Source organism: Electrophorus electricus, chromosome 2 (assembly GCF_041902795.1).
Source record: "Electrophorus electricus isolate QZ-2024a chromosome 2, ASM4190279v1, whole genome shotgun sequence".
Taxonomy (NCBI): Eukaryota; Metazoa; Chordata; class Actinopteri; order Gymnotiformes; family Gymnotidae; genus Electrophorus; species Electrophorus electricus.
Window position 1 is genome coordinate 36451829 of NC_137498.1, and position 17003 is coordinate 36468831.

Here is a 17003-nt window from a genome sequence, read left to right on the forward strand (position 1 = left end):
GGGTGGACACGGGACCGAGAGACGGCCAGTTCTACAAAGGGTGCAAGACGCTTAGATTTGCACCTTATGAAAATAAATTACTCGCGTAGCCCACGTCGCCTGGTAGACTAGTATCTGACCCAGGTGTAGCTAATATGCAAGGAAACGCTCTCTTACAAACGATTTAAGAGCAAATTAGCATGTATATTATTATTATTATTATTAATAATAATAATAATAATAATAATAATAATAATTAATAATAATAATAATAATAATAATAATAATAATAATAACAATGATAGTGTTTGCAACCACAACAAATACATTTGCTTAGAGAGCCTCTTTTTTAATTAAAAATATATAAGACTACTAACCTTCACGAAATTTTTTTTTATATTTGTTTGGGGGAGGGGGAGATTGAATATTTTCCTTTTGTTTTCATAAGGTAATTGCTGATTTAATGCAGGTAATCGCCATTTAATAATGCAAGTAACGTAAGCTTACAGCTGAAGCAGGCGGTATGAATTGAAGTCAAAGCCTAATTGAACTGAGACTGACAGGAATACCTAGAGTCATTTAAAATGTTGCTGAGGTTTTGGGTGTGTGACTTCCTCTGAGACCAAAACCCATTTCTGTATTTTACTGCTTCTCTGACAATAACCTGATTTTCACAATGAAAGTTTGATATAGTTGATAACCGTCCACCATTTTATGACTGCTGACCAAATATAATAATGCTGCGCCAAGTGACATGTTTGCACAACATAGTTGCCATGTAACTAAGTTGAGTGGCCCCATAGTAAAACAAGTCATTCAGAGGGTGTGAGCTTCCTCTGAGTCACAAGGATCAGGTGACATGACAACACTTCCCATGAGCAGGGCAGCTGTGGCTGGAGCAAAGGAAACTGAACTATGGAGCCACACCAGGATGGTAGGTTGGTACACAGTTGATTTCTGTCCAGCACAAGCACTGACGTTTGTTGGCCTGCTTAGACAGCCTACATTAATATCAGATATTTCCTCCAATTGTGCTTTAAAGCATACACAAGCAAGCCAGAAAGAAATCTGATTTGGCCATAAGGCATTCTGATCCGACCATGAGGTAATTTACTGTAAACCTCCCAGGCTGTTTTCCAACGAAAGCAGGATTTCGAAGGTGTAACGCTGACCTTATGCATTCAGAGTTCAACTTTTGCAGTAATTTTCTCATTAGGTGTCTTATACTTTGCTTTTAATGTACAGCTGCCAATCACAGCAAACTCACATTTTTGCTCATGGCTGTTGCAATTTAAAGAGAGAGGAGGTAAGTAGAATATCTTTATGAAAAAACTGTTCATTTTTTAGAAATGCTGATGGTGTTTTGCTCCCCGAGTTTCTCTTCGGTTGCCCAGGTCCTGGAAAGGAGGCTGCATGCAGAATGTGAAACTCATAAACAGCAAGAGTTAGCATAGGGGGAAAGTGCAGAATAAGCACATTTATTCCCCCTTGTGTAGGAACAGAGTTATGGGACACATTTTATTTGGTGGTCCGATCCAGCATGTGCAGCTTGTTTTAGTACAGCACAGGCAAACACATAGTATACTACATTTTAGCATAAAACACGCAAACATACCCCTCAGACTGTAGTTGAGTGGATTCTGGTATTCTGTATGCTGTGTTTTTTCTCAACATCAAGGATTTTTGCATCTGCTGCACTGTGTCTCCAAGGCATGATCATGAGCTCTCTTATTTGTTCTCTTTTCGCATAATTTCTAAGCCATGCCAACAGGCAAACTGATTTAATTGCATTTATACCAGTTTAGGCCCACTATCAGTAACCTGTTTTTGCTCGTCCTGAACACTTGAATCCTGCATGCTGATTAAAACAAAAATATCAAGCACATGCAATCTTGCACTGTCTTTCTTTCACACTTAAGTCTGCTTGTTGGAAATCTAAAGAGTATGTGTATGTGTGTGTGCGCATGTGTGCAGGTGTATTTATGGAATTTGACATGTCATTGCTGGTGATTATCCGTCCAAACTACACAATTTGTCTGGACAGTGGAGATAATTAGGGTGCTGTTTCTGAGGAAGGAGAAGTTCTGTGGCCACATGAGAGAGAACAGGAGCACACCGAGGTGGATGGGACAGCTGTCTGAGGCCTGTGTGCCTTCCAGGGCCTCTTAGTCAGAGGTATTGAGACTTTTTTTGGCATGGGAGCACAGCGTGGGCCTAATACTCTACTGCACAAGCCTCTGACATCATGCAAGTGTGGATATTGCTCAGAGTGATATGAATAAGTGCAGCAGTTCATTGACCCTGTATGTACATAGGCAGTGTAGATTAAAAGCAGAGAGGGCATGACAGAAATATTTCACCTAAAACAAAAAATACACACATTACAAAATGTGTTCTAACAGTGTTTTTCAAACTCAGTTTCAGTTGCAAGCAAGCTTATATTTTCAAACATAAGGTAACGCTAAGGTCTTGTTGGCTCCAAAATTAGTTTTTGGGTTTTGTTTTTTTTTCCTGAAGTTGATACGATGAGTCAGGATGCCTGTGCTCCAGGCCTGACTCTCCAGGCCTTTGGCATTAATATCTTCATTCCTGAGCATCACACTCAACAGTAGATTCTTCCCTGTGATCCTGTCAAGAAGTAGATTGGAAACCACTACTAATAAAACCAACACCAACCTCATAAAATCAGAGTCTGCTAGCACTGTTTGGGGTGATCTTCATTTGACAACACAGCTGGGACCAGCTGTAGTAATGCTGTGAGAATAGACAGCATGAGCATACCCAATACATTCTGAATCACCAGTGGACCTTTTTAGATGTTACATACACTTCTGATTCAGGAAATATGCTAATATGTTTTTACCATATTTGGTTTTGCATAAGGGGCTTGTGGGACTCATTTATTTAAGTGTCTTGTGAAAAAACAATTACATGAACTTTAATGTTTTTTAAGCTATTACTGTCTGTATTTTGTATGATTGCTATGGCTCTCACTAGTACCAACTCATAATGATGGCTGTTACAAATCTCAAAGCAATATCTTATCTGCTGCATGAAATACACTCTTCCACATGTCACAAAATAGCAGAAGACATGCAGCTGTTGTCAAATGCTTTTTGTCCATAGTTCTTTGATGCTATATTTTGTTTTTGTTAATCAGTACACATTTGTTACCTTCTTTGAAATATCCACAGTGCAGACCTATATTTCTGAAGTCTAAAGCCTCAGATGTGATGCAAAATTATTTAGATAAGCAAAGTGCCATAGGCTGACTAAATATCTAGCTCCATCTACTGGTTTTCCATGCTGTATAAGTCAGGTGCACATTAACCTTCTGCAATGTCATTCATTTTGAAATATTTTGTATATTAATCTTTCCATTAATATTTCCATTAATCTTTAATTTATCAAAGCCAGATCAGCAGCCCTCCATGTACCTGAAGTCAGGCATCAAGAAATTTGCTAATGCACAGGAATTTCACTTGGTGTCACTGTTTCCCAGATTTATTTTACTGTAACAAAACTGCGTCCATGTCAGCATTTTGGCTCAAAGAGAGGTAAAACATTCAGAATAAAGTCTAGTGCTATTGAGTATCATATAATCCAAAGTAAGAGGCCTAATTCTTATGTTTCTCTTGGAGGAGAATTTAAAAGTCCTTGTCAACTGCTATTAATCATTTTAAAATAATGTATGGAGTCTAAGCAGTTATGTTATTTGAGGCTTTATGGAATGTTTGGAATGGCACGGAGCTGTATAGAATACTCGTCTAGGACAGCCATTATCTTGCATGTTAGCTCGAGGCCAGCACCAACCTGCAACATCTGAGTGAGAACCTTGACTGACAGAATTATGGGTGAAATGGACATTGGATATGAATGCATGTACAGTGGAGTACCTGTGATCAAAATTTTCCATTCATCCCAGGGCTGACTAGGGAGAGAGTAAAGACAGATATTTCAAACCAATTTATGCCTTAGTGTAGAGACATATGTTTGTGGTGCAGAATGGAAACTGGAGTCATTCTAGTCACTCACAGAGCTTAGCTGAGTTAGCCATAACTCACACAGTATCTGGAGGAGTTTTTGCTTTATTAGTAATATCAGTGTTGTCAAAGAAGGGAAAAATATATCAAAGTATATCTTATTAGAAACATCAACCTCACAAAAAGAACAAAATAAACAGTATAAAAGTAAAGATAGCAAAAACATTTTAAAAGGCAAAAGTTACCTTTTAAACCTACACCAGTAATATCTGTTGGCCTGTAGTGTATGTGTCCATGACACGCATGACCCTGAAGGAATCTTCTCATGGACTCTTGGTGCTAACAGCACTCTACTGCTGCAGTGAGCTATATTCAGGCCTTTTGTTTGCTTGGCCCAGCAGATGGCACCCATACTGTTGGCTATAGCTTAATGTTTAGACTTCTTCTGCCATCAAAGTCACTTCACGCATGGATTTTGTGTGTGTGTGTGTGTGTGTGTGTGTGTGTGTGTGTGTGTGTGTGTGTGTGTGTGTGTGTGTGTTGCAGACAGCCTTCTTCCAGAGTAAGTTCTTGGCACCTGCAGGTTAAACTTGTTTTGTAGACACTAGCTATTGTTTTTCTGAACATTACCACTCCACATTTTGCTATTCTTTAAAGATTGTATTTTAAAGTAATTCTATTCTGATGACACGGGGTTTTTTTTTTCAGTATGTAATTGGATACAAGATTCCAGTGACTGATTTGCTGAGAGTGCAAATTATTTAAGCCATATTTCTCCGTTTCTGACATCAAACTGAAGACATTATAGATTTAAAGGAGATTTAATCCAGAGTGGACACCTGCAACAACAAACCACTGAATCCAGATTTATTTTTAAATTTCCATATATATGAATATTTATCATTTTATCATTTAAAATTTTATCATTTAAATTTAAACGTAACTGATTACACAAAAGTGGAAATGGCCGATATGGTTTTTCGTTGCAAGGGCTCATTTGTTACTTGGTAAGGATAGTGGAAAACTTAATTGTCTTAATAGTCATTCTCTCATGAATGTCCTGCAATATCTTCCGCTAGGGTTAGAACTTACATTGTTTTCCCTTTTTTTTTCCTTTTTTTGGAACAACCTATTCTGCATGTGTAATCGACAGTAGCCAACAGTTTGCATGTGTCCTCATGGACCAGTCATTATTGTGTGTGTGACTGCACATTTGGTTCCCTCATCTCTGGGTCTTTTACTGACATAATAGGTAATCAAAACTAATAAAAACCAAACTCCTAGACCACACTGGAATCAGAGGTTTAGACTGACTTCAAGGAAAATGCATTAAAGAGTACAGCTATGCTGACTTAGTGCCAAGCATGAGCATTAAAGGAAGTTATGCATGACATTAAACCTAATTCCTTGTACTAACAAAAAGCCAGCAGCTCATTTCAAGCCTATCTAAGATTATCTCAGAACAGGAAACCTATTTATACTTTTTTTTCTGGTGTCAGATGCGGTAAGGTTTCGATTTTACCTTTGTTCATTATTCCTGCAAACTGCTTTTTTCCACTGCTCCAGACTTGGTTCCTGGATAATCAGATAAGATAAGCTTAATCAGTGTCACCCTTGGACACAAACTCTACCATTATTAACTGAGTTGTAATTCAGGACAGAGGAATGGAGTGCATTCTGTAGCTTTTTCATATTTATATATTTTTTAAAAAGTTCCTGAGAACCAGGCACAAGAAGCTGTTTTCCTATCATACATGCTCTCTTAATTCACTTGGCTCTGAACGGGAGTGCTGCATACCCTTGGATTTGACAGAAGCACACAGTGCTGAGAGAATCAAGGAATGCAGACAAAATCACAGATGATATAGAAAAGAGAAAGTAGTTTCCCAGCCAGACTCCCACATGGAGCTCATAAACAGCAGTGGGACCCATGTCATTCACAGTGCATACATGGCCTTTTTGAAATCCTCTGTTCTAGTCAGAAGTTCTCACTTTATGTGGTTCTCTTTTCTGTGGTTTTGACCAAAGCATCATTTCCTAGCACGATATAGCAAGAGCCCCAGCAGTTACTCAGACTGGGGGGGGATTATCCTTTTGTATAGAAACTGTTGTTTTCATTTCCAGTTTGATCTCAAATTCATCCTATAGAAGAGAGAAAAAACACTCATAGAAATGTAAGTCACTTGCTACAGGAAACGAAGTTCTTCACTTTCTTCATGTAGAACAAACACTTTGTACTGAAATAGATGCATGAGAATGTTTCAGATTAGTTCACTCACCAAGAACTAAGTTGTTTCCTTTAAAAGCTGATGATATATATATTTAAATCAAGCTTGGTCAATTGTCAAGTGTTTGGTAGAGGGTTCAGATCTCACTTTTACATGAAAGGTGTAATACATACAGTGCCCTGGACAAAATTTTGCTTTAGGCTTGTTTATTATTTTTGGCATTGAGGATATATCTGGAACACAGCTACTTCATGACAGTGTCTACGTGCACAAAACAAAAGAACTTCCTTATGACATGACCATTACCTTCTGACTATAACTTACCGTAATAGTGTGAAAAGGCCCAGTCAAGATAGAATATTCCAGTTGTGTCCTGAAAGAGTTTTAATCTCTTGAAGATTCTCTGAAAATTCAACTTTATTTCCAAGTTGCTGTTTGGGAAATACAGGGAACCTTTTTGGAGTGCCTTGCAACAGTGTTTTTTGCAGTTAATGCTGAATGGTTTTTTGTTTTTTTTTTGTCACACATTAAATGAAGGAAAGCCTGCAAACAATTTGAGTGCAATCAAAATGTCAGGATAGTTAGATCATACCACAGCAGGGGTTGTTTAAACATTCCTCATGTGTCTAGTTCCCATTACTGCATGGGAAAGAATAGGATAAGCTATTTTAGGGAAACTAATATTCTGATTATTCATATATGTATAAGAATGTGATATATTTATATAGATCACAAATGTATATGGTAAATCAACCCAACATACGCCTACTCAGACATTTTATTGCTTAGCAATTAAAGTTGTGGGTTCTGGTAATACTGGAATTTCAGTATCAGTATGTGTGTAAGAGACTTCTAATATCATGATAACTAATAACATGATAGCTGTATATATTCCTTTGCAGCTCTTGTACATCAGTTTACTCTAAAACTAAAAATAGCATCATCAAGAGTTGGTGAACCTGCTCAGTCTGCTGTTGCAACATGTATTTTCAATTATCTCTGTTTATTTTTGAGAATTGCTGAAACACATTTGTGACACCTCAAAATAATAATCAGGACATTTGGCTTGTGGTTGCTTGTGGTTGCTTTGGTGACTATGTGCATTCGGATGACACTTTAAATTCATAGAAGAGTTTGCATGTGAAAATGTCTAATGAATAAATATAAACAGTGTATGAACAGCACAGACATATATGTTAAGTAGCTCAAGACTGGAAGATAGAACATTATAGAAAATGAAACTTTGACAGTTGATAAGCATTATAGTAAAGGACATCAGAGTAAGCCTCCTTTTTTAAGAGATATACTAGGCCTAAATTAGCCATTTAGGCTGTGGTTGTAAACTTGAAAATACGGTTTATTTTAGTGACTACCAATTTCTCATGACTCAGTATTGCCTGAAGTACCAGATTATGATTTTATTTGCTGCAGAATCAGAATTCTGCAGTAGTTTTGGCAGAAAATACTGCATTTATGAACATGCACCAAATGTGAGACTCATGTTTGTTCACAAAATACAAATGTATCAAAGCTTACAAAACAGTTATTTTTAATTAAACTGGCATTACAATCTGGTACTTCACTGCACTATATTAAGTACTGGCAAAGCACTAATAAGATTTCAATGTTATCATTTGAGCATTTAAATGTCTTGTGCTAGTATCTAAAATAAAATTCACTGTAATTACATTACAATTACAGCATGCATTTGTATACAAATTGTATCTTTATAATGCATGCACCTGTAAAAATGCACAATCAAATGCACATTTGGTTTTATTTGGTCCAGAATTTGTCCAGTATAGGCGCGTTGCTAGAACATACATCTTTAAAATATTCTTCCGCAGTATTCTCAACTCTGCACATTTCTTAAGTGTAACCGGGATTTATCTGTTAACGATTGCGTGACATGAGTAAAAGATCGAAATCTATGTATGAAGACGGTATATTTGAGCTGCAGTAATGTGTGATATATCTTAAAATAAACACAAACGAAAATTAATTCCACCAAGATTATTTTCATTTAACAGGTAAAAAGTCCCATGACCACGATAAAGTTATTCCTTTTAACTATGAATCGCACCACAAAGATCTCAGAAATGCATGTTTCCAGTAACAAATGGAAATGAATTAAAAGACACAAAACGCACCCTAATCTCACTAGTAATCACTATATGTACAAATATTAAAACACCAGACCATAAAGGATTTAATGATGTGTCGTTTCCAGTGGAAAGGCATTTTAATGTTAATGGTTTATGTATTGCATTAATGGAAAAAAAAAATAAAATAAATAATATATATATATATATATATATATATATATATATATATATATATATATATATATATATATATATATATATATATATATATATGTGTGTGTGTGTGTGTGTGTGTGTGTGAGGTATTATTATTATTATTTCATTGCCGCATTTTTGCAAGCCGTTACTACACAACCCTGCATATCAGTTATAATATATATCAGCCACAGTTATCATCTGTAATATGCACCCATTTTCTTTTCCTCAGTTTGGACAGAGCACTCTCCACCATTTCACTGCGAGTTATACTGTGTATGACTATGTATGTGACGAATAAACCAAACTTGAACTTGAACTTGAACTTGTAAACACAAAGAAAGCAAAAATAATTTAGTGACCGAAAATAAATTCCGAAATGCTGCAAACAGCAGAATTTCATATACCAGGTTATGCTTCTACGAACTGATATCTCAGAAGGTAGCAGAAAATCAACACTCCTTTCGGTGAAACATTTAAGATGTTTCACACTCCGCCGAAACAGCGGAGCGGAACAATGAGCTGAGACCTGCTGAAGAGCATGTGCATGCTGCCTTAGCATTTAGCGGACAGCTGATTGCGTGGCGGAGGCGTGGGCCGTTTATTCACTTCCGTCCTCCATAAACGCTTTCTTCTTACAGCATAGAAAATCATGTTTAAAAATTCGCTTAAAGATCCGTTTGTAGAGGCAAATAATATTTAAAATAAAGCCTTAAATAAAGTGCCACTAAGAAGTGTGTAAAAGGCATTGCATTTGAGCGTGCATGCGTGTATGTGTGTGCGCGCGCGTGTGGCTTATCAGCCAAAGCAACTTGCACCTATAATGAGGTGGTGAATGTATGGTGGCATTGGTGGCATTTTTAAACCACGGCCTGCAGAGGATATATATATAGTGCTTCTACCTCCAAATATTGCTAGTTACAGTGTTAACACAAAACAACAGTGCTCAGCCCAAATGTTCAAATGTGCACAATGTTTGTAATTCACATGTAATGCTTCTGCCTGTGTACTATTCATTATCATCTGTGGTCATATTATTGGACTGACTGGCCATCACGTAGACGGACTTGCACTTCTTGCTGCGTGGGCTCTCTTGTACTGCAGTTCCTGCTACTGAGAGATAGGCAGCAATACTGTTCCTCACTCCATAGCTCACCATGTTGTGTCTGTTCTGATCAGCCGGGTCCAACAACTGGGACCTGTTCATTGGAAAATCAGCACATTATTTAGCTATTCTGTGGTTAGGCCTTAATTGGCTATTTAGTGGTTAGGCTACATGAAATTAAGTGGGAGTGTAATGAAGAATTGCACGTCTACATTAGAAATTAAATAATGGCTCATCTACTTCTTCAGCAACATCCTGCAGATGTCCCTTTAACCTCAGCAGTTTTCTTTAGCTTATTAAGTGAAATTAAAATTAAAAGAATTCTGTTGACTAATGTTCTAAGTTCACTTAAATATGTTAAAATTAACTAAAAGGATAGATAGATAGATAGATAGATAGATAGATAGATAGATAGATAGATAGATAGATAGATAGATAGATAGATAGATAGATAGATAGATAGATAGATAGATAGATAGATAGATAGATAGATAGATAGATAGATAGATAGATGCAGGCATACATACCTACATACATGCATACATAGATGAAAGGTATATAACTATATTATTATTATTATTATTATTATTATTATTATTATTAATAAACAATTAATAACTAGTATTATTAGTGTTGTTATAGTAATAATAAGACATTAAAGGTTACCCACTGATCTACTTTCTTCCAGTCAAATTTATGGCGCATCACCACAGGGGGTGCTTGTGAGATTGAGCTTGGCGCAGAGGAAAGAGCCAGACATGGGGCTGAAAGAACACAGCAGATGCCATCTGAACAGTCTGAAGAGGAGAATCAGAACACACACATTAACTATTTTATACATATAAGCACCCACATATGTGTCAAAACTATATTTTCTGTGAGTTTAGTGTCTCTACAATTAATATTTCCTTTATTGTGACAGGTTCTTATTGTGACAGGATCAAGAAGATACGTGCAATGCTGGATGCTGTGACTGATGTTAGTCATGTTAGAGCCTCACCTGAGTAGTGGCTGACCATGTCCTCTAGACATTGGAAGGTGAGGCCAGGAGAGATGTAGAACCAGCTGTTGGCCAGGCGGAAGATCTTATAGTGCTTAATGGTTCTGTGTCTCACAGACAAAGAGTACATACCTGCAGGAAATATCAGTTATTTTCAACATCTTTTATGGAACCATTTCAGTGTTTACTATCATGAGATTCTGTGTGTTTCTTATTATACTGTATGCTGCACTCAGTTTAATGTGCATGTTGGCAGTATATGAAGAGGCCTGACATGACCTTTGGTCTAATAGTAATGTGACTTCTCACCTCGTTGACTTGGACTCTCTCTGATGAGAAAAGAACCAACTGTGTTGCCAGGTAAAAGCAGCAGCTCCTCTGCTTTTGCCCTCGCCACTCCCTCAAATAGCCATCTTAAGAAATATGACATAGCCAGTAATGACATATCTACCACTTCAATCACCAGACATTTAGGAAATACAGAGAATGTCATGTCTTTTCAATGTCCTAGTGTGTGTCCCACCACTGAGATTTCAGCTGTGTGTGTTGTATGTAGGTGCACTACCCACCCATGGTACACTTTTGCCACATGGTTAATTGGTATATAGTTCTCATTTCCTGTTTGCAAGGAGAGTACCCTCCACCAGCAGCCTTCCCTACACATCACAGATCAACAGACCAATCCAGGAAAGTTGAGTTGAATTATTGCAGAATGGGTGAATTCATAGACGTTTTCTGAACTTCTTAATACTCATAAGTAATGCAGAAGAATTGAAAGGACACTTACTGAGACAGACCCTTTAATCTTTCTCCCATCCTAAAGATCGGCTCACTAATATCATGGCATGGGTAATCGGAAAGGACTATCAGGCTGTCATAATCTTTGGCTGAGGTGGGAAAATTAAAGGGTGTTCATGTGGTTGTGCAGCTTTACCGCTGAACAATGCAGTCTGACACTGACATGATTTTGATATTTAGATATGCATCTTAAACTACAAGAAGCTTTTATATACAAATATGTATAATATACTAGCAAAGAAATATGGGAATTTATTCTTTTACAAAAAATAAAAATATAACCCTTACCTTTTATTAAGGCATCAGAATGATCAGTCCCAGCCTGATTCTCAGTGTCTAGGCTTTTAAAGATGTTTCCCATGATGAACGTTCAGGCAGAAAAAACTGGAAGGCCCCACCAACACATTAAACTCATTTGTCACTCCTCCATTTTATATGTTTAGTGAGCCTGTAGTGTGTTTAAGCCCTGAAACTGTCACCACTGCCCCTAGCATTTCGCAACTTCCCTAAAGAGTTTGCAGAGTTATCACCAATAAGACACATTCGACTGTGGCAAGCATGGCTGTGCCACAACTTTCCACTGCAAAGCCCTTCACAATACCAAACATGACAAATTAAGTAGTTTTCTTGAATTTCTTACATTTAGCAAAAAATGTCTTAAGCAGAGCAAGTCCCTATTAACATTTACACTTCAACAAGATTTTGACTGTAAAGCTTAATGTAACTCCTTCCATTAACATGTCAGAAAATCCAGAGATTAATGATGAAAATGTGAACCATCCATGTCACTGAGATATATATACTTATGTTTGTTTCCTGTATATTAACTGATAACTGGATCTGATTTGTCTGTGTATAGTCCTTAGTACAGGCCACCACATACAGCACATTGCAAGAGGAACACTGGGGAGAGTAAAACCAATTTAATCTAATTTGAAAGATCATGTGAGTCATTGAAAATCTACTTCTTGACAACAACATATTTAGAAAGGTTGAAACATTTGATGATCTGTAATATGTGACTAAAAAACAATTAAAGCAAACTAAATTTGGCTTTGCTTATTTCAAGATTGATTAAACATCTGTTACACCTTCTGTTTGTTACCAAGGATTTTAGAATTTTACATTTACATGTTTAGATACATTTTTCAGATACTTATCTAGCATTTAGCATACACTATTGTCCAGAGTGAAATCCTTATGCTACTACATTAGGCCAGAATCTAAGGAGAGTATTAAGATAGAACCCAGTCAGAAAGCTTTTTACACATGAAAGCTCAACTGTGGAGCTTAATGAAAAAAAAACAACAACAATAACAGCATTGCCACTTACCTCTATTTCACTCCCTAAACTGATGCATATCCACTTTTCCACAGCGGATTCAGAAGTGGCGTGCACGCTGGCCGATCATCATGAGTGGACCAGGGCAGATGCTTCCAGCCAAAAAACTGGTACTTCAGCCAGGGATGCTTGTGTTAAGTGAGTAGAGAACATTGAGTGTTTCAGTAAGAGGCTTGTGGCTAAGTATGAGTGAACAGCCCCTAACTCACTTCCGCTACTGAAGGGAGGAAGACAAAAGCCCAACCACTGGCCATGTCACATGTACAAGACTGTGACACTACAAGGCAATTAGGAAATGTAGATATACATTTACATACAGCTAATAAGAAATGTATTTTTCTAAAATGTATGGACAAAAGTGCAAAGTGTTAGGATTCTTACATTTGCATATTATTCGGTGCAGTATATGCATGCAGGTAATATGAATCAACACTACCACCAATCACACCCGTTTCACAGCTAAAACATCAGTCATGAATGTGGGTGTGTGCATGTGTGTGTGCTTCTGTTTCTGTGTCTATCAAAAGCAAAGTCAAATTTATAGCAAATATATAGCACTTTTTTACTTAGAGCATGAGGAAGAAACCTTGAGAGGAACCAAGACTCTAAGGGGGGGGGCATCCTCCTCTGCCTGACAATGGACGCTGCAATAGTAACAATATAAACAGTAAAGAGCAAAATAAGTACTGAGAGAAAATAATGATAATAAAAAGATAGAAATAAGCAATGATCATCTATTCTGTTTTTCTAGAAGTCTTAGTCTGGTTTTGATGGTGTGCAATAATTTAAATCTTGCATAAGATTGTCTCTCATGGGCAATGGAGAAGTAAAGTTAGGGTGTAAATTAGGGAACAATAATGTGCAAAGATGGATGCCGGCAGATCTAGCAATAGCAGATCTAAAAGGATAGAGCCAGAAGGAAACACAAGCATAAGGGCACCATGGAACATCAGCACTCCGCTGCTCTCAGTCAACAAACTTGAGTGACAAAAGAGAGGTGAAGTGACAGCATCATCACATCCCAGTTTACCATAACTCTCAATGACCATGGAGCCCCAGAGCTACAGTTTTACCTAAGATGGGAAGCAGTTACTAACATGCCTGACTGCACAGGTTTTCACCCTAGCCTTAAATATTTAGATTGAGTCCGAGTCTCAAACATTTACAGGATGTTTATTCCATAATATGGGAGCTTTATAGGGGAAACCTCTTAAGACTATTCAGTTCTTTGTAGGTCATTAGAAGTATTTTATAATCAATATAATAATTTATGGGGAACCAATGTAATGGAGCTAAGACAGGAGTAATGTACTCAAGTTCAAGTTTGGTTTATTCGTCACATACATAGTCATACACAGTATAACTCGCAGTGAAATGGTGGAGAGTGCTCTGTCCAAACTGAGGAAAAGAAAACAGGGGTGCATAGAGAAATATAGATATTCTCTATATGTGAAATATATATATGCAAGATAAATATATATATATTCTATGTATGTACAAAATATATTAACAATGTATGTACAATATATGTATATTATGATTATATACACAATGTACAATGTATATGGTTGGGTATATATGTACACAATTTACAGAATGTACAGTGCAGGTGTAATATGGTTGGGTATATATGTACACAATCTACAGAATGTACAGATCCATTTTGTATAATAACATATCTACAGTTGTTGTGTAACAAGGTAATTGAGTATAAATCTATATATACAGGTGTACAGATATACAGTTATGTTACATGGTGGTGGTGGTCCCCACAGTTTATCAGTTTCCCTGATTCAGGGCCCGAATGGCCTGTGGGAAGAAGCTCCTCTTCAGCCTCTCTGTCTTGGTCTTCAGGGAGCGGAAGCGCCTCCCTGACTCGAACTTTCTAGTTCTAATAAGAACACTGGCTACTGCATTTTGAACTAGCTGGAGCTTGTTTAGGCACTTAGTGGTATAGCCAGATAGTAAGGCATTAGTCCAATCCTGAAGTGATAAATGCATGGGCTAGCATTTCTGCATCATGTGAAGAGAGTATATTCCTAATCTTTGCAATGTTCCTGAGGTGGAGAAAGGTGGTCCTAAAAATATTATTTACATGAGCTTCAAATGAGAGACTGGGATACATAATCACTCCAAGACCTTTAACTGTTAAAGATGTTATTGGGAGACCACTAAGATACATTATGTAATTAGAGCGCAAAATCCTAGTTGTCTGTGAGCCTAATAGAAGCACTTCTGTTTTGTCAGGATTAAGTGAGAAAATTTCCAGTGTCTGATAGTAAAATATCCAGTGTCTGATGTTCTTTATGCATTCCTCAATAATACTAAGATGATATATGTCCTTAGGTTTGGATGAGACATATAACTGAGTATCATCTGCATAGCAGTGGACAGTAGCACAGTGTTTACATGTAATGTCACCTAGATGTAGTATATATAAGGAAAAAATCAGAGACCCTAGAACAGATCCTTGTGGTACAGCATAGCAACCTTGGTGTATGCTGAAAAGTCTTCATTTATGTTGACAAACAGGTAGCGATCAGCTAAATAAGATTTAAACCAGAAAAGGGCTATTCCCCTTATCCCAGCATTTTCAAGTCTATCTAGTAAAATGTTGTGATCAATATTGTCAAATGCTGTACTCAGATTATAACAGGATAGCGGGGGGAGATCAAACAGAGGATGATTCCGATAGTAATTATGCCAATTATGGAGATTTATTTTCCCCAAAACGTCCAGTGACAGGGGTATGAAGTCAATAGCAGACGATTAAAAAAATTAAATTCCAAAAAAACCAAAGGAAAAAAAAAACATTCAGTCATCGACACCAACAATTTACTCTTCTCCTCTTAGACCAGACCATTCCAGATACATAAATTATTAAATTCATATTTTCCCCTATGGTTCAAAATAACGGCTATCATTTAAAACACTTTCCCATTATCAAAAATTCCCTTATTAAAATAAATATACCCATATCCAAACACACAGAGCCATTAATCACAATTGTATCCTCCCCTTTCTACTTGGAAAATTACTTGCTCCAATAACGTGAACCAAAGACTACAACTCCCCCTCAATTCTGGGCATGACTCTTTTGACTCATCACTCTTACAACCGCTGAACAAAACAGGTAGGTATATGCTTTGAACCCAAACTCCCTTTACCTTATTACAATAAATATAACATACACATACACATATACATTAACTTTAGTAGTTATCTACATAGTCAGTTGACCACCCTGAACAATGTAAAACAATTACAATTATCATTATTTTACAGAACTCCAGCAAACAGCAAGTTTGTTCCACCTGATAGCAGTGTAATTAGAATAAACCTCTTTCAACCTTATATATTGTCTATGTTATCCCTCTAAAGTTTGACTCTCTTGTTTGTCCAGATGGAACTGGCCGGAGTCCCGTTACACAGATCAAGAAATATAAGTAAAGAGACATAACACTGGTTGGAAGCCAACAACAGGTCATTAACTATTTAGTCAGTGATGTCTCTATGCCTAAACCCTGACTGAAAGACTTCATGTATCTGGTTCTGATATGATCTTAACTTCTGGGCTACAGCTTTTTCTAGGATCTTGGATATAAAGGGAAGGTTTGAGAGTAGCCTGTAGTTTGACAGCTGACAAGGGATGAGGTCAGATTTTTTGATAGTTAGTCTGATTACTGCTTAATTTGAGTGACTTAGGTATGTAGCCAATGTTGAAGGAGAGGTTTATTACATTTAGTAAAGGTTTGATCACGTCACATAGAATTTCCTTAAGAAAGTGTGTGGGCAATGAATCTAGAAAGGAGGTGGAAGATTTTGAGCATGAGATCAAAGATATTAGTTCAGGCTCTTGAATAGGAGTAAAAGATTCTAGAGTCTTTTTTTGGCTTGATTGTTCTGATCTCCAGGTAGCTGCCTGGTGTCACATTAATACTCTGAATGTTATCTAGCTATAATGTGCTTAATTTTCTCATTGAAAAAATGTATGAAATTCATGAATGTGTGTGGGTGTGGGTGTGTGTGTGTGTGTGTGTGTGTGGGTGTGTGTGTGTGTGAATGTAAAAATCCTTTGTAAGGATTTTTGTTAGTAGCTTTCATTTAATTACTTTAGGGATATGTATTGTAGTATTTAGCAATAGTAATACACAGGTAAATTGGTAGCCCAGATAAGAACAGTGTGAGAAGCTGTTTAGTGTGAAATCAGCAAAACACTTACTTTCACATACATATGAAACACTTGTGCATATATATGAAATACTTGC

At 37.0% G+C, this 17003-nt stretch overlaps 1 protein-coding gene across 1 annotated transcript; it reads right to left on the bottom strand.

Moving 5' to 3' along the window:
* Nucleotides 1-6860: 6860 nt before the first annotated feature.
* Nucleotides 6861-12921, bottom strand: sla1a (Src like adaptor 1a). The gene is made up of 8 exons (XM_027000909.3): nucleotides 12727-12921; nucleotides 11682-11777; nucleotides 11383-11482; nucleotides 11165-11251; nucleotides 10905-11008; nucleotides 10596-10727; nucleotides 10266-10392; nucleotides 6861-9689 (listed from the first exon to the last, which is right to left on the bottom strand). Exons 2-8 carry the CDS (start codon nucleotides 11752-11754, stop codon nucleotides 9500-9502), a joined length of 813 nt encoding a protein of 270 aa, XP_026856710.2. The 5' UTR covers nucleotides 11755-11777; nucleotides 12727-12921; the 3' UTR covers nucleotides 6861-9499.
* Nucleotides 12922-17003: the final 4082 nt, after the last annotated feature.

What these genes read in the sequence shown, in the direction of transcription:
- sla1a (XM_027000909.3), bottom strand. Translation starts at nt 11,754, where the DNA reads ATGGGAAACATCTTTAAAAGCCTAGACACTGAGAATCAGGCTGGGACT. An exon ending in AGATTAAAGGGTCTGTCTCA is followed by an intron (nt 11,252 to 11,382) that starts GTAAGTGTCCTT and finishes TGTGATGTGTAG; the next exon opens with GGAAGGCTGCTGGTGGAGGG. An exon ending in GTGGCAAAAGTGTACCATGG is followed by an intron (nt 11,009 to 11,164) that starts GTGGGTAGTGCA and finishes ATATTTCTTAAG; the next exon opens with ATGGCTATTTGAGGGAGTGG.